We start from the raw sequence: 27,622 nt of genomic DNA, 5'->3' as shown, positions 1-27,622 counted from the left end.
TAAGCCTCAAAGTAAACAAGTGGAAGCAATCCCTTCTTCTGATTTACATCTATAACAGGTTCACCTAAATTCAATAGGACTCACCTTCCCTATTAGCTTTAGATGATTACTTAGAACAAGATGGTGGTTCAAGCTACTTCCTGTTAGCGTGTGACTTCAACACAACATTTGAGCCCTAGGAAATAATGACTGGGTTAATGATGGACGAAGATCAGGAAAGAGGAATCCCTAGTTTGGACAACACTAATTACGTTAGAAACACAAAAATTGCATTGCAGGTTGCCACTCTTATACTTAAGTATGGCCTGCAAGCCTGCAACGGTCAGACCCCATCTGACAGGGGTCTGAGCCATACATTTAAAAGGGTCAGTAGCAAAACTAGGATATATTATATCCTGCTGGATGTGAACCTGTGGCATTATGAGAGGGATAAGGATGTGATTGAACATTTAGACAGTGACCACAATGCTTTACCATGAGAGCTTGACCAAATGTCCATTTCTGTTAATGGTCAATCAGAACAAGAAAAACAGATCCCAACTGTAGTGAGTAACAACAGGAGAAGGGTAAAGTGGCACGGGACTGAAAAGGTTGATGAAACTCAAGCAATAAATTACACAATCATTTTTTATGCTTTGATCCCCTGGAGGGAGTTAAATAGCAAGGATCACAATATTGTGGATAATGTCACTAGTCTGTTAGAGAAGATTAAGATATTCCTCTGAGGCGGGTGAGGTGCAAAGCAATCAGCTCGGCCAAAGGGCCCTGGTAGGACCATATTTGTAAAGCAGCAAGGGACTATCTAATGAGTAACATTAAAAGTTGACTCAGGGAGGTTGTTTAGGAGAAACTGAGAAATTATAGGCAGAGTCAGCAGGATGCCAAAAAGAAATGGGACAAGGAGTTATGGATAGAGACCTAACTAAGGCAGCATTGACAAAGGATAGCAGGCAGTTCTGGCATTTACTATTGAAACGTACACTTTCACAAATCAAGGGAGAAGACCATCATATTCAGCCATTGACTCGGGTACATTTTAGTATATTCTAATCAGAAAATGTCAGTTCAAATCTTGAACCAAACCACTGGGAGCACATGGGTCATAATAGCCACTGGGGGGAGATAGATCCAATTACTTTCAGAAAGGTGGAAACTATGTAGGTTCTAGGTAACGTAAGTAAAGGTGAATCATGGGGACTTAATAAAATCCCGGGAGATTTTTATGCCTCTGAACCAGGAGTCTGGGATCATATTTTGAACCAAACATTCAACGCCATTTCCAGGGGAGCTGATATACCGGACTCATGGTTGTATGTAGAAGTAGTGCCTTTCTATAAGAAAGGGGACATCGAAGACCAAGGAAATTACAGGCCAATTAGCTTCACTGACATCTCAGATAAACTATTCTGTCGACAGCTACTAGTTAGAATCCAATTGTGGATGGAAGAAGAACACATGTTTTGTCCACTACAAGCAAGTTTTAGAGTCAACACAAGTACTGTGGACCAAATTTTCCAATTCTTCCTAATACTGTGAAAATATGTGACAGTTAAGAGGGAACATATTTCCATAGTATTTGTAGACCTGCGGGTGGCATTCAAAGTTATACCCAGGGCTAAACTGTGGGCCGGACATTAGAAGATGGGGATCCTGCCTAACATGCTACATATTTTAACAAGGCTTCACAACAATAATTAAATATTTCAAAAATGAAATTTATGACATATAACCCACACAAAAAATTTTAAGGCAAGATTCTGATAGGAGCTAAAACATTAGAGCAAGTCAATAATTTTGACTAATTAGGGATTAGGCTTGCAAATACATTATCATGGACCCCCAGTTAGCCAAAAGCCAACTTACCTTGCAGCATGCAGGTCCTTCAATTGCCAAGAAGTTGAAAGCTTCAACTTATAGACCAATCACACTATCACTAGAAATTCATAGTGCAAAGGGAGTTGTAGCTGCACTTCATGGAGCAGAAATATAGGGTTTCTGTAAGGCTGGAGCCTTGAAAAGTAGGTAAATAATTATATAAAATCTATTCCTGCCCTTCAACTCACCCTTCATTCCAGTATGATTGGATTCCGGCCTAGAAAATATAGCGCATGTGGCAGCATCTAGGCCACTGGCATACTGGATAAGACTTTGGAGTAACAATTCACCTCTCCCTTTGAGGTAGTCATTTAGTGAACTAAGAGCACTTGATCCAGGGGCCAAAATAATGTGGTTCAACTATCTTAGAACATGGCTGTATAGGTTGGAAATGCAAGACTATTGGAATAAACCTGAACATATACAGAAATCCAACTTGATTCCCTCGAAGAAGAGATATTGGAGCTATTTCCTTGAGAACAGGTTGCATAGTAATGCTGTAGGATTACTTAATGGGAGGTTTCTAGATTTTAAGGATACCAAGAAGAAGGAGTTCTTCTTTAACTGTATTGAACTGCCACACGTAAAATCACTGTTTTTAGAATTTAAATATGGCATTCTGAGGGTAAATGATTTTTGCAGCAGGTGGAACAGCTCTCAAATCGTAGCAACCTGTCCCAACTGTATGGCTACTGTCTAAACAGAAGATCACTTCTTATTCTTCTGTCCCTCTTATGCAGCACCTAGAAAAATCTGGCAAGTCCCTAGGCACAAGGCATCTCAAAGACACTTAAAGGTGATAGTACTGAGTGGCTAGTGTTTGCATTATCTAGATTCTTTTTGTACGCTTGGCGATTAAGGAGCAAGATGTTAAAACAGGGTGTCAAGTGATGTGCTGGCTCTAATGTGTCAGTATTCAAGTCCGGTGTTAACTTGTTTTTATGTTTTGGGATACTTATTTGATTGCACATGCACTTTGCAGAACCACAGAGGAAGACTATGGGCAGAGAGGTTAAGCAGTCAGCTTGCTGTAATTAAGTAATGCACTGGGGAGAAAGCAATGTAATAATGCAGGTTTTATGTATATTTGGCTGACAGTACTGAGTATATGATATATAGAGTCTAATTGATTCTTGAACAAGCTCAGCCGTTTCTACTATTTATTACTTCATATTCATGTTTTTATGATTTTTATTTTGTATTCTGTATTGTGCTTCTTTTATGGTTTTTATAACCGAATAAAGAATACTTATTACTACTTAGAGGTGGGCATAGACCCAAACCAAGTAGTCTGTGAAAGGGGAGCCCAAAAGTGCCTTCATTCCGCTCTAACCCTGTGCCTTAAGATTATTGCAAATCACGTTGCAAAACTAAGAAAAAAGCTGCAGCCATGGAAATCTTTTTATGATCCGGGATGTACGAAATCGAGAAAGCTTCCTTTGCCCTGGCCAAGGCTGAGTCGTCGGCAGGAGACTGGCTTTTAAGGCGATTGGGCCAGTGTGTAATATTACATCACACCTCCTGGGCTACAACTTCACCCTTTTAATCACCGGAGCACACACTGCATTGTACAGTACAAGTTATATGTGATTTTTGTGAAAGCCTCATTAGTCTTCTGTTGGTCACAACCATTTGCAATTTTATTATTTAATTAACATAATTAAGTTAGGGACCCAATTTTAGAGGCCTCTTCTATTCTTCCTGTGTGATGAAGTAAATGTAGTTGCAGATGCGAAAAAATACAAGCGGTAACCTCTAATGAATAATGTTGCAATCAAAACATATGACTTAAGAGCAAATGGTTACGCACATAGGACTGATGTGCTTTAATGAATATTTAGTCATATTTACCGCCAACAACACCGACTCCAACACTGCTTCTCCTGGTGTTCATTGGAGCAACATGAAACCATTCATTGGCCTTGGTATTATAGACTTCAACTGTTGCCAAACCTGAAATAAAATATACGTTCATTCTCCGTTCTTTAAACCGGTACAATAAAGCCATTTCTTTTTTATTTTCTTACAATTGTATGATTATTAAGCATTCTGTAGAGGAACAAGGTAAATTCTTTCAGAGAGCAGGGGAACAAAATGGTTGGCTTAGCCTTTATCTGTGAATACTTGTGCAGAATCAGTCAATCTGTTATTTACATATGCCTGTGTACTACTTGCTTTTTTAACAACATAAGAACAAAAATACCAACAGCTTTTGCATACTGTACTCTTCTTGATTAGGGAAAACTATAATACCCTACGGGGAGAGGTGAATCAAGGGAATCCTAGAAATTCTACTACTACTAGAACGAAGGGATGGAGCATGTTATTGGAAGTTTTTCCTCAAATTTGATTCATGTTTGTTGGAATGTCCAGCTTAATAAGGACAAATTACAAAGTGAAACTGAATCATCATACCACAAACCCCGTTGGCTCTCTTTATCAGCACTTGCCTGTTCTGCATAAACATGCTAGCAGCATCAGAATACACACAATTACCTGTACTTCCATCAAACCCTCCCACAGCGTAGAGGAGTCCATTCATCACCGCAGCGCCTAGAGTGCTTCTTCGGTCTTGCATGTTAGCCATGTTTGTCCACTGGTCCTTTACCGGGTCATATGCATCTACTGTGCGAACTCTCAATGAGCCATTGAAGCCACCCACAGCATACACTGAGCCATGAAGGTACACCACACCTGCAAGAAGGATTGACAGCATTTGCATCACTCTGTACGTGATATTACCCAGTATCCTCTGCACCTGCGTTTTAACATTGAGCCAATAAAACATTTGTAGACTTTTTCACACGGTACCTAAATTTGGTTAGCCAAATATTAACTTCCCACGCTTTTATTCGTTCCACTAAAATTTCTGTCAGCCTACAGAAACTTAAAAGTGAAAAAAATTGTAGGCACAGGCTTCAATTAGTCTTCCGGCTGTGCTTTTGGCGTTCCTAATCTCAGGAGTCACCAAGAACAGAATGTAGTGGTTATATCCCAGGACTAACCCATATACCCAAAAACCTTGGGTAATGCAACAACATACAAAACAGTGGTGCCTAGAGACTCATTTATCAGTTATGTCAGATACCTAACAGAATGAACACTCAGTAATTGACCGGTACATACACAAAGTAATCCGCAACTAGAATAGAAAAGAGGAACCCAATGCTAGTGAAGAGACATGTATTATAACAGATTAACTCCACTATAAGCCAAATGACATACATTTCGCATTTCACAACCCAAAGTAAAAGTTAGGAATGCTGTGACAACCGAAAACTGTACCAATTACAAGTAAAATGACAGATTTCTGAACTATTTCAAACCACATTACACTAAGAGCTATAGATCAAAACAATCCCTGAAATGCTCTTATCTCAAAGTGAGTCTACGACCTCAGTCAGTAAAACAGACGTTTCAACTCGAGTTGAGTAAATCAGTGGTGATCACTGGAACAGTAGATAGGCATCGGACAGTGTCATCTGTAGTGACAAGGAACTCATAAATGGGCCAAGCGTCTAGTCAAATATATTGTCATAAATGAATTCTGTGTAATTTGGCAAATTCTCGAAGCCCTTGTCTACCTGTGCCACACCAGCTGCACACTAGTCTGCCCTGTGTCTCTAGAAATGCCACCCCCAGAATAGATTGTCAGTAGAACTCTTAGCGCCATGTTTAGTTGCTTTAGTTTCCAGTCTTCGTCTCTAATCTGGCCTGCTGGCAGAAAATAGGATTCTGTAAAGAGCCGGAAGGGACACAGAGGGTCAAATCCGTGATGTCATCAGGGAAGTCAAAGAAAATGGTATGCCAGTTCCACTGGCATGTTGGTGAACCAAGGTCAGTGGGCACAAGTGGAGTGCGTGGAGGCAAAGGGATGAGGAGCGAGCATGCACTAAGTTATATAATTGGCTAGCGGATAACTCCTCTCATATACGGGTTATCATGGGGACAATTTAGAATGAATTAATGGTTGCAAAAGTAGCAACAGCTGGAATCCCAGGAGAGAGATTTACTGTGAAGGGCTAGGGGTGTTAACTCTCTCTGTAACTTTTGCCCGAAGTATTTGCTGTATCTATGTTTTATAAAAGCTCTTTTGTTGCTGCTTTCTCTCCTTTCTGTCCTTAATCGAAAGACAGAGCCACAGGCCAGCCTGCATTCAGCATCTATATCCGCTGCACATTAGACTGCCTCCTATGGCTTCCTGACTCTGTCAGAGGAAGCAAATGAGTTAAAAGCGTTGTTAATGGGTTTATGAATGTGGCAACATTTTATTTTCAGATGGACGATGTTAAAATCAGAGTCATGCAAGAAAAGCTTATTTTGTTCTGTTTTCTATATATGTACATATGCAATACAGGGGCAAAGGTTCATACTTCTAAGGGAGGTTCTAGTTGGTGATGTCTTCCCAAATAGGTATTTGACTGCATTTTTTTTCTAAACATGTATGCGTTCTGTGACTCTGATGAGGTCACAACTCAATTCAATGACCATTTCCTTTTCATATGTACTGCAAAGGTAGCCAGATGACTGAAAAACATGGGTTAGGCATGTTTCTTTCCAACATGAAAAATAGTGTGTATTTATAAAATAAATCTGAACATCACTGTAAGTCTCCCTGAAAGCTGCACATTGGTGTCCTGTTGAGCAACTTGCTTATTCTAAAGGATGCTTTATACATACAGAACATTGTAGGGATAATTGAAATTAACAACATAGAGCCTGATTCAGATCTTGCCGATAATGGTCCCACCATCAATTTTTCAACAGAAAACCCATCCGCCCACTAGGTGGTCTGACAGGCCAATTTAGATGTTGGCAGTCTCATAGCTGATAACCCACCGAGTCCCGCCAACTTAGCCTGAACTTCCCAAGCGCGTTGACGGTGCCATAGGAGAAAGTGTATGATGGCAGAACTTCAGCCACCCTTCCCGATGAGCAGATTTGGATGTGCCTTCTAGCCAAGGCAACTGTGGCGGTGCCACCTCCACACCTGAATTGGCGGATTGGGGGGCAAATGAGGTAAAAACCTACCTTTTTTCCAGATTCCACTTACATATTCGAGTGGACATGACTGTTCAAGACCTTCCATTGCTGCTGCCATGGAGAAAATACAACGGTCTCGTCGTCGGACTTGAAGGTAGGGAATCCACATTGCCAGCCTACATGATGCGGTCACTGCACATGAGCTTGAGACCACTGCAGTCATATACATGCCACACTAATTTTTTTTAAATTACTGTGACATGCATATTTCGGGAACACAATTGTGTCGAACATGTATGGGAATATGTTAGAACAAGGCACATATTGCAACCATACGCAGATATTACTTTGGTGTCAGTATTCATTGCCAAATGAATGCTGGCACCACAATGACATAACATTCACACTTGTCAACTATGTCTATTAGTGCACATGGCAAGGGGACCCTACCTGTGATTTGTGCTTCCAGTTGTGTATGTGAGTCAGTAAGTGTATGTATGTGTAATAGCTTGGCTGGTTGAGGTGAAAGAAGCTGGAGTTGATGATGTGGTTGTGTCAGATTGTGTGGTACTTGCATATTGGTCTGATATTGTTGTGTATTTTGGTTGTGTGTTGTGTTGCGGTGTGTAACATTCAAGTGCTGATGTGTGGTGGTCGTTGTTGTGATGTGTGTAGTGGTGTTTTCATGTTTGTGTAGATGAGTGTGTAGTTGTGTTGGTTGTGTCGTGTGTGGGTGTACTGTCAAAAGTGTGTGTATGTTGTGTCATGGATGTATGTATTGTGTGTTTCTGGCAAGTATATGTTGAGTTGTGGTGAAATGGCCCTGGATAATAGTATGTATGTAGTGTGTTGTGTAGTTCAGGGGGGGACATATGGCTAAGGGATAGTGTGTGTGTGTGTAACATATCACTCTTCCATAGCCACTGCTATTGTATGATGTCCATTGGGTCCCGCGATGGCCTCCCTCCATCAGCAATCCACCGACAGTACACCGCCTGCAGAACTGTGATATCTAAATATGGTTGATGGGAATTTGCCAGCCTGATGGCTAGGAAGAGCATTCCCATGTGGTGGTTGGCAGCTCAATGCATGTAAATACGGCGGTCCGAACACTATCTACTTGACGGCATACTTGGTCTGCCACCATGGCGGTAATACGGACAAGATCTAAATCAGGCCCTTAGTCTGTCACACTACAACCTCACTCTGCTGCATGCTGATATCATCAGATGTGACAAGCATCAATAGCTAAGTGTGTGTTACTGATGTATGGAGGAAGATGCTTATAAGCTAGCATCATTAAAACTCTGAATTCCTTGCCTCTCTCCCTGACCCTCATAAATGAGTTTTTTTGACTACCCTACTTATCAGCCTTGTGGCTGGCTCAGTTCCATTTTGTACTAATTTAAAGGTATTCAGATTCTGTTTTTTATCTTCTCTTTAAGTGCAGCTGAGAGTGTGTCCAGGCACAGCCGAGTACTACAGACTCAAATACTCAAATACTTATACTTTTAACAAGGCTTTCCCCTAGATATTTGTTAGCGTGATGATACACTGGTGAAGTTCCAGTTCTTGTGGTGATCTTCGTCTTGTCTATTCTATGTTCTACCTTCTATAGCAAATGGTATGATCCAGGCTACACAACTCATACAGGTTCAGGCACCTGATGAGAGCAAAGGTATCTCTTGGGTCACACAGAGTTCTTAAGCTTATGACACCAGAGCTAGATTTCCTAGCTCTTACAAGCAAGAGCATATAATAGCGACACTGCACTTACACTTGCCAACATCATACAGGTACAGCCTTCAGTCAACAAACCTACCCTGTGCTGTACAAAGAGCTCATAAGATAAGGTTTAATTAAAAGAATATACCTAGCAGCTGATAACCAACATACAGGGTCCGTCTGAACAACATATCTATCTTTTTACTTATGAACCTCTTACAAAATTAGCAGGAGGGTTGAACAGAGAAGCCCTGAAACATTATGTAATCCAGTCTCCTTATTACAAAGACGAAATATTCTTACCATCAAGAGGGCTGAGAAGTGAGGTATCTCTGAGAACTATATATGTTAATGCCGTGGTAAACATTTTGGTTGCATTATCTTGTGTTGTAGATGCAATTCAGGAGACAAAACAGAAGATAATGTGTTCTGTACTGTGTAGATTGTTGAACTGTCTGCATACTGAAGGAACGTAAATACATTCTGCCTCAGTAATTTGAGATACGATAGAGCTATGCAGGCGATCTGTACAGCTTACACAAAATACTGAAAAGGATGCACAGGATTTTTTTATGATGATATTTGGTGTCTTAGAAGAAGAAGAGATACCTATAAATGACTTGTTTGGACTTAGTTACTCATGACACCATAAATGTGAAGGTTGCTCATACACATCAACTACACAAATAGAATTGGAGCATTTTATTTATTTACTGTTACCAGATTCCAAAAGTGTAGGTTTTCACACATTAGTGAAAAAGGCTATTCAAAATAATGTATGCCCAAATTGCCAAACACATGTTCTGTTGACTTTACATGTAGCAAGAAGTGAGAAGTATGTTGCTTTAATGCTACAATGATACAGAGCAGACAGTAGTAAGTTACATACTGAGTTTACTAGCTTTAAAGCAGGACAAATATCTATTTCTGGTAAACACATACACTTCTGTTGCATTTTTCATGAAGGAGTCAGTTTTAGATCTGATCATTGAAAGGTAGAAATGGATGGACAGAATGTAATGACAGGAACCTTAAACTTAAACAAAGATTGCCTTGGAAGTTGCCAAATTCTAATCTTTTGTTTTTGCAACCAAAATTCTAACAAGGATCACATTCGTAAAAGTGGAATAGTCTAGTTATTGTACATGCATTACCAGGATTTAGAACACTATGCAGCGTACCAAGGGAGAGATCTTTATAAGGTTTTGACTTTGGTGGTGAGCCACATATACCTAGTAGTACTAAGGATGAGCTTCTCGTTTTTAGCATATGTTTCTTAAGATCAGTAGAGCAATTATGAATAAAATGTTAAAAAAATTGTAGTGAGTGAAATATGCAGTGACATACAGTGCACTTTGGGGTATGTTTTTACAGTCTATATAATTTTTTTAACCCACTGTTCAAGGATGAATCTTTATGCAGTACATCATTTAACCTGTATAAGTATAAAAACTGAGAATGGTAAAAAGGGAAAATTAAATGCTTATTCTTATTGTAACAGAGCATTACAGCATTGAAGTGATTTATTGTTATTATGAAGTTGTGCATTGTTAAAAATTCAAAGTTTATTCTTTAGTTTTACAAATTTTAAAACTAATTCATATGTTTTTTCTTTTTCAGACATATGAATGACACCATCTATTGGAGTAATGTGGTTTACAAATATGTTCTTGCAATGTTGTTATATCAGTTTATATTGTGAGGGTGTTCCAGACTACAATAAAAAAAGACACACACACACCCAATTACACAGTCAAACACCCACTTACACTCCCATACAGCCATTCATACACACACTCACATACTTATACACTCACTTCTCACATACCTGCAGTCATTCACATACCCACTCACTCACCCATACAGCCACTCTCACACCCACTCACATGCCTACACAGACACATACACACACTCTCAGTCACACACCCAATTACACACCCATAAAGACATTTACATATGTACTAACAAACTCATAGAGTCATTCACACAGGCACTGACACACCCACAGAGCCACTCACATAACAACTGACACACCAATACAGTCACACACCCATTTACACGTGCAAACGCCTAATCAGATAGACTCATACGTCCATGCAGATACACACACACAAACTCACACACCTAGACAGGCACTCACACACCCATACAGTGACTCTCACGTGCACTCACCAACTACACAGACATTCACACACCCCATTAAGCACCCACAAAGACATTTACATCCACACTAACACACGCATACAGATACTGACACAACTACCAACACGCCCACAGAGCCAGCAACTGAGGCACCCTTACAGCCACTCTCACAGACACTCAAAGACCCACACAACCTGCCACACATACAGTGACTTACCCACCTGCACACCCACATAGACATTTACATCCACACTAACACACCCATACTGTCACTCACACAGATACTGACAGACACAGACGCTTACACAGCAATTCACACACTCATACATTCACTCACACACTCAAACATAGAAATTCAGTGAAAACCAAAGGTTAAACGAATGTTTTAGTTAGTTGAACATGTCAGTTAAAACATACTATTTTTAACAAAACAAAACACTGAAATTCACCAGTTACATTGATCTCAACTAATTATAACTCATGCTCTAAATTAACCATAACTCAAGCCCCCACCAGGAATAGTGTTGTCAACAATTATGTAGTTTCAGATGCTGCAGTGATGTTATCAAAGATGTCATAGAATATGTTATAAGTAACGTAATAAATGGGGTAATTAGCAGTGCATCGTGAGGGTGCAAACTCAATTGCGATTTAACAACTTTCTTTTAGAGTTGAAACCATTCATGACAAGACGCTAAAACGTGAGTTAAAATATGGGCTCTCTTTTGTAAATACGAATAAAGAACTCAAAAATGTATTCTGCATTTTGTGCACCAATTTGAGCAATAATTAGTAAATAGTGGAGGTGCACAGTGGCACCATTCCCATCACTGGAAGACAGTTACGATGCAATATCCACATGCTGTTCACCATTTCAAGGTTCAAACAGTCAAGACTTCGAGGACGAGCCTTATCCTGTCTAGGTCCACAACCCAGGAAAAATCCTCTCTCTTCATATTAAAAATCTCATCTGAAATTTAGGAAAGCTCTAAAAACTCCTAGTAATTTTAACCTTCACCATTACCTCATTTCTAATGCCAGATGCCTTAATGGTTAACACATGCTTAAGAAATAAGTAAAATTAAAAAAATATATTATAAATTCTGTGACAGAGTATACTCTTGGGGGCACGCCCTAAAAAGATTGACGTGGCTTATTTTTGGCAACTACAATTTGGATGAAACTAGGTTGTGCATAAAAGGCACCTGTTTATTGTTTTGGTATTAAGCTCACTTACTTCAAGCATTGTGGAAATAATATCAATGAAACAGACAGAGAGGCACATATAATAGCACTCTATGGTGCTGCTATACCCAATGTGATTTTAAACATTGTGAGGTAGTAAAGAAAATATAACTCCAGATTTGTGCTACGAAAAACTGGCTAGTGGAGTGACCTTAACCAAACCATTCCAAAGTTGATCACTGATATGTGGTTGCCAGGCATAAACTGTATGGAGACTTATATGCCATGGTGGAAGTGGCACAAAATGATCACAGCAAGGCAGTGTATTGTAAAACAAGTGTTTTTGAGCAGTAGGTGTTGGCACCAGTCCTCTTCAATTTATACATTACTGATTTAATTTAAGAATCAGCAAAGGTGCATCTTACTTTCCTGGACCCATACACTGCTTGTATGGTATTATGTGGTGTGCTGAATGAACATAGAAATCACAATATTAATTGGGCACGATATCAGGACAGGATATCTAAAATGAAATATCAACAGGTAAGTAAGTCAAGATTTTCTATACCTAACTCCACCTATGTGTACCTACAAAGTACATACATCTTCAAGGTACTCGTGGCGTAGTAATAATAAATCTATAAGTCAATATATGCACTTATTTTTGCACTAGGCACATATTGGAAAACACAGTAAATGATTTAAATCACTGTTCTGATGGATACTTCAAACCAAAAAGTCCTTTGTGGGCTTGATACTTCTTGTGAGAGAGAGCTTGACTCGCCACGCAAGCCACAAAAAAAACACCATACCGAGTCTGCAGTGGTGCTTTGGAGAGCAGTTGAGGTACTAGAACTATAGCTGCTCCCACTTTGAGACCAAGACAAATGTTTTGATGGAAATCCTGCAGTCTAAGCTGGAAACATCTGAGCCCTTGATCCCATTTAATGATGTCGTACCAAATACGCTGACAGTTACAGGGTTGAAACTATGTTCTTGTCCCTCTGTGAACAGGTAGTTGCCGGAAGTCAGGACCTGGCACCTAGTCACGTGGATTTTCTTACCAAGTACCCTACTCCAGACAGCCTTTTGGAAAAGGCCACAGCCAGACGATGAACCCTAATTCATTGCCTACCAATTCTCTGGATAGGTGACACCTTCGACATACATATGTTTTCCTGTTCTAACTTTCAATGGGTCCAGTTTGCCTGTTGTGCTGATATACACATTACCCTTTGAACATGGCCAGCAAGATCTTGTCAGTGGTCACAGAAGCTCTAAGTACCCCTCTGTTGCTTATATGATACATAACAGGCAGGTCGTGGCCAAGTATGCAATTCCCGTCAATCCGATAACCACGGATTACATAGGCAAGGTGGTCAGTACTAGTATTGTCCTTCATAGACATGCCTGGATGAGAATGACTGGTTTTTCTGGTGATGTCCAGTCTTTGCTAATCGATACGCACCTTCAAGGATCTTGTTTCTTTGAGCAGAAGGTAGACTCTGCTTTGTAACACTTCAAAGGCAGCACAGCAACAGTTCCTTAAAGTTACTGACCCCTACTAAACAATTTCTGCACCAGTCCAGTTCAGGAAAATTAGGGGCTCTTCCAAGGAGCTAGTAAATATCTAGGCAGAGACAGTCTTTACTGCAAGTGATGTAGCGGTTATTCCAGTTCGTTTGGGGCAGCGGACATGGAAGTGACAGACCACGTGCAGGCCAGCAGGGACACCAGTCTTCTAACTCCTCTTCCCCTGCTACAACCTTCACCACACCACTTTAGTTTACCCACAGTGGTGCATGCCCACCTAGTGGGAGGCTAGATCCTGCATTTTATTCCCAGTTGGTGATTCATAATATCTGACAGATGGCTCTTACAAATGTTACAAGGAGGCCACACCCTACCTTTTCACTCACCCCCACGCAATATTCTGTCCACTCCGGAAAAAATCTCTGCAGATCTTCTGTCGATGCTTCTACAGGAGATATGCCTGTTGCTCACCAAGGGTGCCATAAAGAGGGTACAAGACTCTGAGAAAGGTGGGGGTTGTTACTCTCACTTTTTCCTTGTTCCGAAAAAGGATTAGGATCTCAGGCCTATCTTGGACCTCTGACCACTGTACACCTTCTTGCGGATGGAAAAATTCTAAATGCTTACATTGGCTCAGATCCTATCTGCTGTGGATGTGGGAGACTGGATTGTGCCCTGGGACTTGGAGGATGCATACATATCGGCGTCATCTGTCCCACATAATCTTCTGAAGTGCAAGGTAGCATAGGAGCATTTCCAGTTTGTCCTGCTCCCCTTTAGCCTCAGGTATTCATGAAAGTGATGGCGCTGGTTGCAGCACCATCATTGGAGGTCAGAAGTTCTTGCATTCCAGTACCTTGAAGACCGACTGCCGAAAGTAGGCTCACAGCAGTCTGTTGTGGACCCCCTCCAAATGATGGCAGAATTTTTTATATTGCTAAGTTTTACCATAAACAAGCCTAAGTCCCACCTGATCCCCTCACAGAGTCTTCCATTGATTGGGGCGATCCTGAACAGGGTAGAGTTCAGGGCATTTCTCCCATAGCCATGAGTCCAGGTAATTCAGGCAATGACCTCAATGGTTCAGCTTCAATCCTGGCTTTAGGTGAAAGTGGCTCTGAGGTATCTTGGCCTCTTACCTTTGGGGCATTCTCTTTGGCAAACACACCAGGTAGCACATGCAAGTCTTGCAGTGTCACTTGAAATTCCAGTGGGCTCAGCATCAAAGGTGCCTCTCTGACACCATAATCATTATTATTAATTACACTTAGAAAACGGTACTTTCACCTTGAAGGTAACCTGATGCTAAAACAACCTACTCAGAAAATTAGAAAGCTGCCAGGGGCAACATCTCGTAGACACAGCCCTTAATTCTATTTTCTTAATGCACAGCAAGCTATTTGAGAAAAAGCCTCTTGCTGGTTGTGGCAATAGTACCATTTTCCATAGGTTCCAAAGTAGCCCAAAACAGGTAGCTGCTATCTTGTCAACATGTGTTTCCATCAAGAGCTGTCATCGATATCTGTTTCAAAAATATACACTGGAAATCCAAGTCAGCGCAAGTCAGATGTTGCTGGTATCGGAACCGAAGGCAGCTGAGGAGGCTGCGGTGCGGAGTGGAGGAGTAGAGGAGGCCGCAGGGACAGTGAGGTGAGAGGAGGCAGTGGGTTGTGGGGCTGTGGGAGGTGAGGAGCTGCAAGGCACTTGTGGAACTGTGGGTTTGGTGCAGTGGGTCTGAATGCGGTGGGGGTCCTGGGTGCGGGTGTCGGCTTCTCTCTTCGACAGCCCGTGTCGCCGTTGCTGTTTCTGCCTGCCCCACCCCGCTGGTCCTCCTGCTGGTCCCCCTGCTTCACAGGACCATAGCTTTGCTCCTCCCCTCGCAGCAGTAGCACTGAGGCCCAGCTCCTCTCCTCTTCCTCACTCCCCTCCCCAGCCTTCCGCCACCTCCCCACACCCTGCAGTATTCCTTGGCATTCCTCGGCCACAGCTGTTTTCTTGCATTCCCTGCACCTACCAGCCGCCCAGGGTGTCAGGAGACTCGAGGGGGGGGTGGGGAGGGCCTGAGGAGGATTGAGGGTGGAGGTGGGAGTGCCCTCAGACCATCAGGCCATTTCATCTGGCTCGCCTAGGCACCTGGGGATAAGGAACCCGGGTGTAGGGACATTGCCAGGCAGAGAGCCATGCCTCACACTTCACCATCACCTCCTGGAGCAGCGTACAGGGGCTACCAGGGGACTACTACTGGTGCACCTGGAGTAATATAGCATAGCCAATCCTCATTGCAGTAGCAGCACGCAAGTGTGGTGACTGCAGTCAGTCACTGCGAAGGGTGTGCCCCAGACACCCCCAGAAGCGGCCCAGCTGGGGTGGTTGCGACTTGCCGGGTCTGTCAAGCCTCACTCACATCCCCACAATACCCTAGGCCAAGGCGGTATCTGCAGCTGTATCTGCAGCGCTCTCCACCATTTGCTCCTCCATCAGCGGAACTTAACTGAGCAGCTATAACAGCTGGCCATCAATTTCTTCAGCCTGACAGTACAACCAAAAAGAGCCACTAGGAGGCAAAAGAAGGGAATCAAGTGAGCAAGTGAGCATGCAGTCAGGTAAAACAAGAAAATCTCCTCCCAAAAAATCTGCAATGGGAAAGAGAAGACATCAAGTTCCGGGGAGCCTCCTCACGCCACAGACGGCATCACCTCTCATTGAGATTGAGACCGAGAAAGTGGTGAACCAGAAAGCAGTGAGACCTAGTGAGACACGACTTCGAGCAATCAAAAAAATGCAACATTACAGATTGTCAACCAAAAATCTACACTAAGTTTTCCTTTTTAAGAAATGATGGGTCTGCCTTCTTCTCAAGCAACAGCAACATACAGGGCTTACAGCCACCACTACAACCTTCAATCTCCACAAAACCAACTGAAAGAAGTCTGCTTCAGCATAATTCCCCCACATTGGGGAATACCCAAAGCTGAAGCCCCAGCCGATTTGCCAGCACAAGCACAACTCTACCACCCTCAGGGCAACATGCCCAATTTACCAGTGTGGAGGTCCATGTGGAACCCCAGCAGGTGTCAGGGGAACAACAGAGTGAGACTTGCCAAAATGATTCAGACCTTTGCGGAACGGAAGTGGCACAGTTCATGCTCCCCAAAGAGGAGGGCCAGCTATCAATCAACATCCAGGTCATGACCCCTGCCCCTCAAAGAGCTCAAATGATTGCTGCAACTCAGGCCCTTCGTTCGCCAACCCCTCTAGTGAGCTTGAACACAGAGGGTGTTAGCACAGCAGCAGATGAAGAAATACTATCTTATCTAGACACGCAAGAATGGGAGGACATGCTGATCGCATATTCCCAAGACTCTCCTCCAGTCCTTAGAAGTATTCCTGACCCTGATCCCAGTCAACAGTCTCTCATGGACGGTGTAAGCTTTGATGTGAGCACAGACATGAGCACTGCAACACCAACCGACCTGGATCCCAGCAAGAATGCTCAGAATCCACACATGGATGGTGCATGGGTCTCCCTGGTCAAAACTATGAACTCCTAGTCTAAGCTCATCATTATCAGTCAGACAAAATGGATGTCCAACTTACTTTGCTTAACACACTGGCAGTGTTTGTAGCAGGGATAGACTGGAAACTAGGCGACCTGAAATCCCTCCTCACACAGCCACAAGTAAACCCTGCAAGCGCTCTGACCAACTGTTCATGCGGGCAAATAATGGATAAACTATTCACGCTGCCCTCCATGCTCAGCAATCTGTGCATTTCTAAAAGTGGGCACTTCCAACAACTCTACACTCTCCCACATCAAAGCTGGTCCCCTAGCTCACGACCCACAAAAAATCCACACGAGCTTAGCCTAGAGCTCAGCCGAGAGCTCAGTGCATGGCCCTGGAGCAAGGAGCCAGGTATGGAAAAAGGAGTCCAACCAGACACCTCTTGCAACAGTAGCCCTAACCACCTCGGCCCTAACACCAACTACTGCCCAACTTCCTGACCAACCCCCTGGGAAGAAGCTACCATCTGGCAGATCTGTGGATGGTAACTCCATTAAGAAAGTTATTGCCAAGCAAAGACGCGCCCAAAGGAGAAAGGGTCGCAAGAAGGAACTTGTAGGAAACGGAAAGGTGAGCGCCTTGGCTTTTAAACTGGAAACTGACTCCAAAGTGGGTACATCTGAAAACGAGGCTACCAATGAAGTCACACCTCCCTGGTTCCTTCGAGCAAAGGCAAACGTAGTGCACCCATACCCAAACACAGACACCCATCAGGGGAGCTCGGCTACAACTGATCCTTCCTCGCCTGTTACAGCAGCTCAGGAGGCCCGTAAAAACTCACTCCATTAAGGTCGATCAAGCAACAATCGGAACCCTGGTGAAATGGTGGGTGGGTGGGCCCGGGTGGGCCCGTCAATATCAGTACAGCTACCTCAATGATCGTACCTCCGCCATCGGCCACTTGACCAGAGGAAGGGGTGGGCAACAACGCAGCACACAAAAGCCCACAGTCAGCACAAACTGCAGTGATTTCAAGTGGAAATCACAGCCAACCCACAAGACCATCCTCACCGATTCCTTCAACCACACCACCAAAGGACCTTTCACCATTAGACCACTAGAAATGCATACCAACCAGCCCTGTACAAGATGCACAAGCAATGAATATCAAAGTCAACATGCATAATAATTGCTGGAGTCAGGAATGGGTAGGATCACCAAATGAACCTTTCCAGGCCCTAGAGTCTTGATCTGTGCCTACAAATACTAACATACTTATTTTTCAACCACATTACAAATCTAAGGCCTGGGCGATACCCTGAACAGGGGCAACATTCTCCGGCTCCTATCACATATTCAACCTACAAGCAGCCTGCATACAACTGACCTATTGGCAGTAGAATGTGTCCGCCCCAACACAACATCTTACCCTCGAAGTAACCAAAGCCACATGGAAGAAAAATTGAACTGTCCAAACAATCTTTGCTGAAAGAGCAATATTTGAACACTGGGCATCATTATTACCACGGAGAGTGAAGGTTGGTTACCCGACCCCTCTAATAACGATGGGACCCACCACTAAACCAGATTCCATGATCAAGGAAACTCTGTCCATACTTAAGAGCGCCCGGGGTTGTTCATCAACGTCCTCAAGTTCCCCCATTGCCAATTTGGGCGTCTACAGGAACCACACGTCGCATACATCAATAGACTTTCTCCAAATTAACAACGACTTAAGGTAGATCTCAAGAACGATTAACAATTCCAACGGGTCCTGTTGACAAGCGTCAGACATATGGAAGAGCATCACACCAACAATGAAACCTCTGTGTCTTTGCTCCGGGAACATGGACGACCTCCTTACTAAAACCTCAGATCAAGACTTTTTCCAATACATTAGCACCTTTGACATTATACAAATGCAGTCACCTAGCTGGATGAACCATTTCACCTACAGGGCTATATGTGTTTCTTCACACCAACAATCAGAAAGGTGAAGTATGGTCACCTGCTGGGTGGCCTGGCGACCTATGTCTCCTTAGCACTGTCAAACCCTTTCATTTATTAACACTGTGAGAATTGACACCTCTATAGATGAGCCTACCACTGAGATAGTACTTGTAAACACTTACCTTTATCCTAAGCTCAAATCTAACGATGCTACCAAGCTGGTGGAACAACTTGAGAACTACATAAGCAGTGGACCAATAGCTGAAACAGACGACATTATCGTCTCAGGCGTTTTCATCTTGCATATACTTGGAGCTTCCACAGATGAAGCTACAATTACCCTTTCCAGTGCCTGGGACCTTCCAACACAGGGGACCAATAAATATGGGCGGCCCACGTCGACAAGCAGGACACTACCCAAAGGCCTAGACCAACTACAGTTAAGAGCCTTCAATGGCAGATTTCTGGAGGACTCACCACCCACAGCAACATCACCAGCCTCTACAACAATCGACAACACCTTTGTCACTCTGCCTCTGTTTGAACAAGTAGCCACTTACCACCTAGGAGACAGGAGTGAGAGTGACCATTGCCCACAGGAACTAGCCATCATCCTGATGATTTCCAAAATGGATCCCACTTATTACTTCTTACACCACAAATTACAAATGGGTTAATGGTCACAATCGAGTATAGAGCTCGTATCCAATGCAGCAATGGACTTCGCAGTCAAACTAAAAGCAAACAATGGCAGTGAGGTGCTGAAGTGGGAACTACTAACCACCAGGCTATGCAACAACTTTGTGGAACTGATCACCACCCGGCAACTCACAGCCCCTTCAGCAACAAAACACTTGCTGCAGGTCCATAGAGTAGCACTACTAGATGCCAAAAGAAAAATAAATTCCACCATAAAGTAACTCCGCGGTAGGCCCGGAAATCCAGACCTGCTTGAAGCTCTAAGGCATCAACAAAAAGTCACTAAAAAAGCTGAAGTGGGCAATCAATAGGTCTCGTAGTGAAGACCTATGGGCCAAGCCATACTCAGATGCAAAGAGTAGCAACAGCGCGTGCTTCTGGCATGCAATATGAAATCTTACACGCCGCTCACATGGTGGTATTACATCACATACACCAGAAGCTGTCTGGGCACAATATATTGGAGTCCACTTCAACAGCAAGTACTCAACCCAGACAGCAACCAGCAGGCCTACACTGAACCCACTAATTGCAGGAACTCCCACTCCACACAAGTCTCAAGAAAAGACTCCATTTACAATATCTTCTGAATCTGTCACCATAAAGGATCTGATAGAGAAGGCACACTGGGCCCTAATGGACTTCCCCCTGCAGTCTTCAAGCACAACAGGTCCTTCTGGGGAGTGACCTTAGACCCACTCTACCTGGAAATTGGCCAAACCGGCATCCTGGAAAGGGTCCATAATTTCACCCATCTTTAAAAACAGGGACCGATCGCTCCCAAACAACTATCGTTTAATTGCTCTAATAGACAATGAAGCAAAGTACTTTGATGGTCTGCTGTAGGAGCATCTGTCTGCATGGATTGCTGAAAAGGGAATAATCTGCAAGACCCAAACAGGATTCTCTAAACTTACCGGTACCATAATGAATATAATGGCCATTGGAATCCTTATCGACGAAGCAAAGACACAGAAACGGCAGATTCACCTATGTTTTGTCGACTTTAAGACCGCATTTGACCACATGGAGAGGAATCTGCTGTGGAAGAAGCTCTCAAACTGGGGACTTACAAACTCACTTTTAAACTGGATAATAGCCCTATACATGGATACATGGGTCCAGATTAAACTGGGAACAGGCACTCATCTCTCAAGGAGGATACCAACTACCAAAGGTTTAAAACAGGGCTGTGTCCTGGCCCCCACACTTTTTGATTTATACTTAGCAGACTTGGCGGGCTCACTTGCTCTTACAAATGTGCATACCCCAAAAACTGGAGACCTGGAATTACCATGCCTTATGTACGCGGATGATCTTGTATTGATTAGCTACATGAAAACAGGGCTCCAGAGATTAATAAATGCAACCCAACAATACTCGGTCGTCAACACCCTTACCCAGAACTTTGAAAAAACTTGCACTGTCAATCACAGCCATGGCGCCCGCGAGCGAGTGGTTCTGGGACAAGACACAGCTTTTGCAAACAGAAAAGTACAAATACATCGGCGTCACCATTGACAAATCAGGGAATTTCATGCATCAAAGAGGATGTATTATGGGAAAAGGCTTAGCCATTGCACTATCCTTAAAAAGACAAAAAGTAGACTTGAATATTCACTCATTCACCCCCCTCTTACAAGTACTAAAAGCCAAACTCTTGCCCAGAATAACATACAGGAGTGAAGTACAAAGAGACAGAGATTCAGAAATCCTTAATCAAACAGTGAGCAAAGCCAACCGGATCATCTTTAACCTTCCTAAATGTACTTCCCCCGCTCAACTTAGACTGGAGTTCGGCCTATTGGATCACTCCCCGGCAAGACAAGGTGCATTTATACACTTCTGGAGTAAAGTCTGAGGCACTACCACAGACTCTCTTAATTACCATCTATGGCAGGAGCTCAAGCGCAAGAGCACCTTCCCGGCCAGAGTTCACCTAGACAACTCACTTAGGAGGACTGGGTTCACCAATCTCTAGTGGACCTCAATCTTGCATAGTGCTTTCAGAAAAGCTGTCTGGAAGTCAATTAGGCTTCAATCCTTGTTTGTGGACAAAGCAGTCTTTTCACAGAGATCTCACGCTTGGTTGACTCTAAACACCTACATGACTCTTGCTCCACAAGCATACCTTGGCCTTGGCTTTTCGAGGCGAACAGAAGAGAAATTCCAAAGGTACCAAATAGGGCTTTTACCATGTGCTCTAAACGCAGCCCCCTGGCTGAAGGGTGCAACAAATACTACCTGCCGTTTATGCGGTGAGGGCACAGAATATCTCCTACACATCCTCTGTTCATGCAAAAATCTTCTGTTGGAAAGAACATTTTTATTAAAAAATGAGTTTAACAAAAGAGGCTTACGAACAAGGAGGCAAACCGTGCTGGAGGCGGTGGTGGAAATTACCGGCATGGCGGTCTGGACTGCAATATATTGCTCACACAGGAGACCGCCACAGGTGGAACTCCGCCACTGCCAGGCTACCGCCGCCAGGAGGTCTGATGATGGGGGAGTTCCTAATCCGACAGGGCAGCTCTGCAAGCACCGCTGCCCGCCGGAAAAGAACCTGTCTTGCCCCAGCCTTTCCCTGGCGGTTTCCCCCACCAGGGAATGGCTGGCGGAAGGGGTGTTCCCTGGGGGCCCCTGCACTGCCCATGTCAAGTGCAGTCCTGTCGCTCATGTCACTGCCCGATATGTGCTCCATGTGGAGCCGTCGGCAATGTCCAGGCCCAGTATTCCGCTGGGCCGGCTGGCGGAAACATCGTTTCCACCAGCCGGCCCAGCAGAATGTTCTTTATTGGGCTGGGAGGGTCTTCAACGAGCTGGTGGTCTGTGTTTAGACCGCCAGCATGAACACGGCGGGAAATCCTAATGCCTGCTTACATTTTAAAAGATTTTAAACAAAAATGCGACCAATTGTGAAAACTGTTTTATGCAATGGTTGTGCTAATTGTTTTATGCAATTGTTTTAGGTAACTATGCAAATAAACTATGCAAATAAAGTATCTATCTATCCATCTATCTATCTATCTATCTATCTATCTATCTATCTATCTATCTATCTATCTATCTATCTATCTATCAATATGCTCCAAAACTGTGCACCAACTTTGATGTCTCTTGATTGCCTGTGCATGTCCATAGCCAAAAATTATTCAGGAGAATATAAGGGTTTATTGAAGGTGAGCAGCATAAGAATTCAATTTTCTCACAGTTACATTTTAGAAAATTACTATTCAGCCACTCTGCTACCTTTCTTAGACAGTCATGAAATGCTTCTAGTGATGTATGCCTATCTCTATCAAGCAAGAAAATCAGTTGTGTATTGTCGGTATAGTTCACAAAATGAATGCGCACAACCGGATAGTTTTCAGCAGTGGGCATAAGTAAATATTGAAAGGAATAGGCCTAAGGGCAGACCCCTGAGATACCCAATGTTCCACTTTTTTTTAAAATCTGAAAGGAACAAGGGAAGCGTAATTGTTTGAGTTCTGTTAGAAAGGTAGGATTCTATCCATTGCAATAATATACCATCCACACCTATCTTTTCTAATCTGGATAAACGTTTTTGATGGTTGTCAGCATCTAACGCGGCTGATAAGTAAAGCAATATTAAAAGCACAGTTTGATCTCTCTCACCCATCCTCTGAAGCTCATCCATGGCCAGAATCAGAGCTGTCTCCATGCCATGACCAAGTCAAAAACCTGTTTGTTCTTTTTCTGGGAGGTTATAATCTTCCAAGTAAAATAAGAGTTCTTTGCTGACATTTTTTCCACAGTTTTTACAAGGCAGGGACGTTGCAGATTTGGGGGATAATTATTAAGCACCAATGGATCTTCTGTAGATGTTTGTAGTAGAGGGGTGATTACGCTTTCTTCCAGATCAGTGTAACTCTGCCTGTGATTAAGGAATGTTTACATATTTTTAAAAGACCAGGATACAGGTCATCTGCTCCTTTCTTTCAGATTCTGGAAAGCACCAGGTACAATAATGACCTAGAAGAGATAGACATTGCTAAGGTTCTAAAAGCATCTTCTGTCATTGGTTTCATCCTTTCCAGTTTAGTGGCACCTTGGTTTGCAATCTCATCTCTGATATTTCTATCTCTTGGTGTTTGGACTCTCCTGGGTGAGTCTGCGTTTATCTCAGCAATGATCAACTCAATCTTCTTATCAAAAAAATTAGGTGTCATCGCAACGTTCTTGTGAATGTTTTATTGTTTATTTAGTACAATCAGGTTTCTTTAATTCTCTTACAATGTCAAATACCCTTTTCGACCCATTTGTCACATCCACAATTGTTTTAGTATAGTAACATTCTTTCACTTTCCTTATCTCTATTTTATATTAATTTAATGCCTTCTTTAGTTGTTGCTTAACGCGGTCTCAGTCAAACCTCTGACATTGTCTTTCTAATTGTTTGCATTTTATTTTAATTCCTTTAAGAGCTTTTGTGTACCACGGTGCTGATGGTTTACAGTAATATGTAATCTCTAATGTTCTTGTGATCTTTCCTTGCAAGTTTTCATAGTTCAGGACTCAGAGGAGAATGCTCAGGATATGCAAATCTAGATGACTAATCGCACTTTGCCCTTGGCCAGACCACTCTTCCTTACCCACCTAACTGAGAGTGGTGACAGATGCATCACTGTTGGGTTGGGGAGTCACCTGGGGAAGATGGAGATGAGAGGACTCTGGTCTCCAGTAGAAGGTGAACACTACATCAACCAACTGGAGGTACAAGCCATTCATCTGTCTCTAAAGGACTTTATTTCATCCATTAGGGAGGTTGGCGTAGGTTCTCATGGACAACACTCCTGACATGTGATACTACAACAAGCAGGGCACAGTGGGGTCCTGGAATCTGTGCCAGGAGGGCTTTACCTCTTGTGGGGTCTAGAGAACATGGTCATCTTTCTGGTCACCAATCACCTAGCAGGGTCCTTGAATGCCAGAACAGATAAACTGAGCACACATTGTATGGCAGATCAAAAATGGTGTCTGCATCCCAAGGTGGAACAGGGCATCTTCTACCAATGAGGTTAACACTAGCTAAATTTTTTCACACCATCCAGAATGTCTGGTGTCACAATTTTGTGCTCCTGAGTTTACGCAAGACCATTTGATGGGAGATGTATTCCAGCTGGAATGTAACAAAGGACTTCTGTACGACTTCCTGCCTCTCCTACCTCATGTTCTGAAAAAGATCAAGTCCTGCTAGGCCCAAGTTATCCTGGTGGCTTTTGTATTGGCCATGAAAGTGTGGTACTCAAAGCTCTTGAGTATAAGCATTTGTTCTTGAGGTGGACTTCCTGTTCCAGCAGCAGGGCCCGGACTCGAGCCGAATTTGCTCAACTAGCACCTCCGTGTGTGGCGATTGAGTGGTAGCAATTACTACTTTTTATCTGCCCCCAGAAGTGGTAAACGCCATCCTTGCCTCCAGGCACCACTCAATGAAATTCATCTAGAGGGGAGCTGGGTCAAGTTTTTAACTTGGCATGGTACCCAGGACACTTATCCCTTACAGGCAAAGCTGACAAACATCCTTTCATTTGTTTTGTCTTTAGTGCCATATTTGCATATTATGATTATACTATAAATTTCCCTGAGGATTTTTGGTTAAAATGCATGTTTTGTTTTTTGTGTGCGTGATGTCTGTAAATGTTTTGATCTCTTTGCATTTTGCAGTTTCAAATCTAGTGTTGTAAATATCTAGTATTTATATTTAGTAACCTTCCCCTGCCCCTACGACAGACCGAAGACCTGCTGACTTTCAGAAAGCGGCTCAAGACCTGGCTATTTGAGCAGTAGCAGCACCCCTCCACCCCCCCCTTCCTCAGCGCCTTGAGACCCTCACAGGTGGTAGTGCGCTTTACAAATACACTGATTGATTGATTACCCAGTTTACCCATGCCTGAATTATCTATCTCAAAAGAATGAAAGACTGCGTTGGCATTGCCAGGAAGTCAAACCAATGGCCTTCATGTTGCAGCAGTCTCAAGGGGTCTTGCGATAAATATGTGTTTACAGAAAGGAGAATAAAGCCATGAGACTAACTGCATTGGAGTGATGTTCTGCTACCATGTGGTATGGGCTTGGGTGTTATGTATGTTTTCAGTGGTGACAATGGACCTGGATATTTTATGCCATGGTACCCATTAATGTTCAAACATTAGCACTGCAGTCTTATGCCACCTCTCACATGGCTGATATTCTATGTCCATGGCTCACAACCTTCAAGATGAGTAATACTGAGTGAAGGCCTGCAGGATCATCCAACATTTAAAGTTTTTTTTAGAAATGGGGTCTCTAGTTGGCAGAGGTATACACCAATCCTAGTCAGGGTAAGTCACACACAATCCAAATTATCCTGTGTCTACCCTCTGGTAGCTTGGCACTGAGCAGTCAGGCTTAACCCAGAAAGAAATGTGTAAAGTATTTGTGAAATAAATCATCAAAGTGAGAACACCACAAAAAGACACCACACAGGTTTAGAAATATATAAGATATTTATCTAATTAAATTAAGGTCAAAACTATCAAGATTTGAGAATCATAAGTTGAAATATCACTTTGGTTATGATAAGAAGAGTTTTAAGTTCTTAAAAGCAACAATTGTCTCTTGAGAGCACAAAGTACCTGGTTTGAATCAAAATTACATGCACAAGGACCGCAGAGGAGGAGATGGGTGGAAAAGAAAGGGTGTGCTTTGGATTTTCAGGCGCACATAGATGATGCGTTGATTCTTTTGCATGCAACAAAGGCTTTGCGTCGAATTCCGGCGCGCAGGCTTGAATCCTCTTTGAGATGCGGGGTCTTTTGACGCCCAGGGACGATGCGTGGAAATCCTGGGCCTGCTCGACAAAGTCACAGGTGCTGCGATGATCCGGTGGAGGAAGCATCGGAGTTTCTGTTGCATGGCAGGCGCTGCATCGATTCCTCACGCAGGAAATCGGGCTGCGTCGTTCTGGCTCAGTGATGCATTGATCCGGTGGGCTGTGCGTCGAATTGCTAGCCGCAACGCTGGTGCTGCGTCGATCTCCACTCGGGGAGCCTGGCTGCGTCATTCCGGTTTGGCAATGGAGTGATTTTCTCACCGCTGGGCAGGCTGTGCGTCGATTCCGGCAGGCTGTGCGTCAGTTTTTGCCGCACAAGGAGTTTCTTTGCAGAGATGAAGTCTTTTTGGCCCTGATACTTCAGGAAACAGGAGGCAAGCTCAATCCAAGGCATTGGAGAGCACTTCTCAGGCGAGCCAGAGGCCAGAAACGCAGCAGGGCAAAAGCAAGGCAGCAGTCCTTTACAGCAAAGCGGTCCAGGTAAGTTATTTGGGCAGCCAGGCAGCTTCTCTTGGCAGGTTGCAGGTTCTGGTGCAGTGTCTGTCCCAAGAAGTGTCTGCCTTGGTAGGGTCAGGGACCCGAGATTATATACCCAAAAGTGCCTTTGAAGTGGGGGAAGACCTCAAAGAGTGGTTTTGAAGTGCACAAGGTCCCCTTTCACTACAACCCTGTCTGCCAGGGTCCCAGTAGGGGATTTGGCAATCTTTTGTGTGAGGACAGGCCACTGTCCTTTGAAATGTAAGTGGCAGGCCCTCCACCTTTCCAGCCCAAGAAGACCAATTCATTATGCAGATATGTGCAGGTGTGACTGAGCATCCTGTGTTTGTGGTTGTCTGGGTGAAATGCACAAGGAAGCTGTTAACCAGCCCAGCCCAGACGTGGATTGGAGACAGGCTGTAAGGCACAGAAGGATTTTAGTGCAGATAAATGCTCACTTTCTAAAATTGGCATTTCTAAAATACTAATATAAAATCCAACCTCACCAATCAGCAGGATTTTGTGTTACTATTCTGGCCATACTCAATATGCCCTGTCTACCCCTTTCTGATCAGAATCTACCACTCAAACAGTATATGAGGCTAGCCCTAATGTTAGCCTATGAATGAAGCAGGCCTCACAGCAGTGGAAAACAAATTTAGGAGTTTTCCACTACCAGGACATATAAAACACACAAGTATATCTCCTGCCTTTTTCC

General features: G+C 43.3%; 1 protein-coding gene across 1 annotated transcript in view; it reads right to left on the bottom strand.

The window, feature by feature from the left end:
- Positions 1-27,622, bottom strand: part of KLHL2 (kelch like family member 2) — a 382,747-nt gene that overhangs the window by 39,357 nt on the left and 315,768 nt on the right. The window contains exons 10-11 of the mRNA XM_069243918.1: positions 4,372-4,569; positions 3,727-3,828 (exon numbers count right to left, since the gene is read on the bottom strand). Coding sequence (XP_069100019.1) covers positions 3,727-3,828; positions 4,372-4,569 — 300 coding nt within the window. The remainder of the gene's footprint in view (positions 1-3,726; positions 3,829-4,371; positions 4,570-27,622) is intronic.

The sequence above is a fragment of the Pleurodeles waltl genome, chromosome 1_2, assembly GCF_031143425.1.
Source record: "Pleurodeles waltl isolate 20211129_DDA chromosome 1_2, aPleWal1.hap1.20221129, whole genome shotgun sequence".
Taxonomy (NCBI): Eukaryota; Metazoa; Chordata; class Amphibia; order Caudata; family Salamandridae; genus Pleurodeles; species Pleurodeles waltl.
The sequence above is the reverse complement of the archived record's forward strand: the minus strand, read 5'-3'. Positions and strand labels throughout refer to the sequence as shown.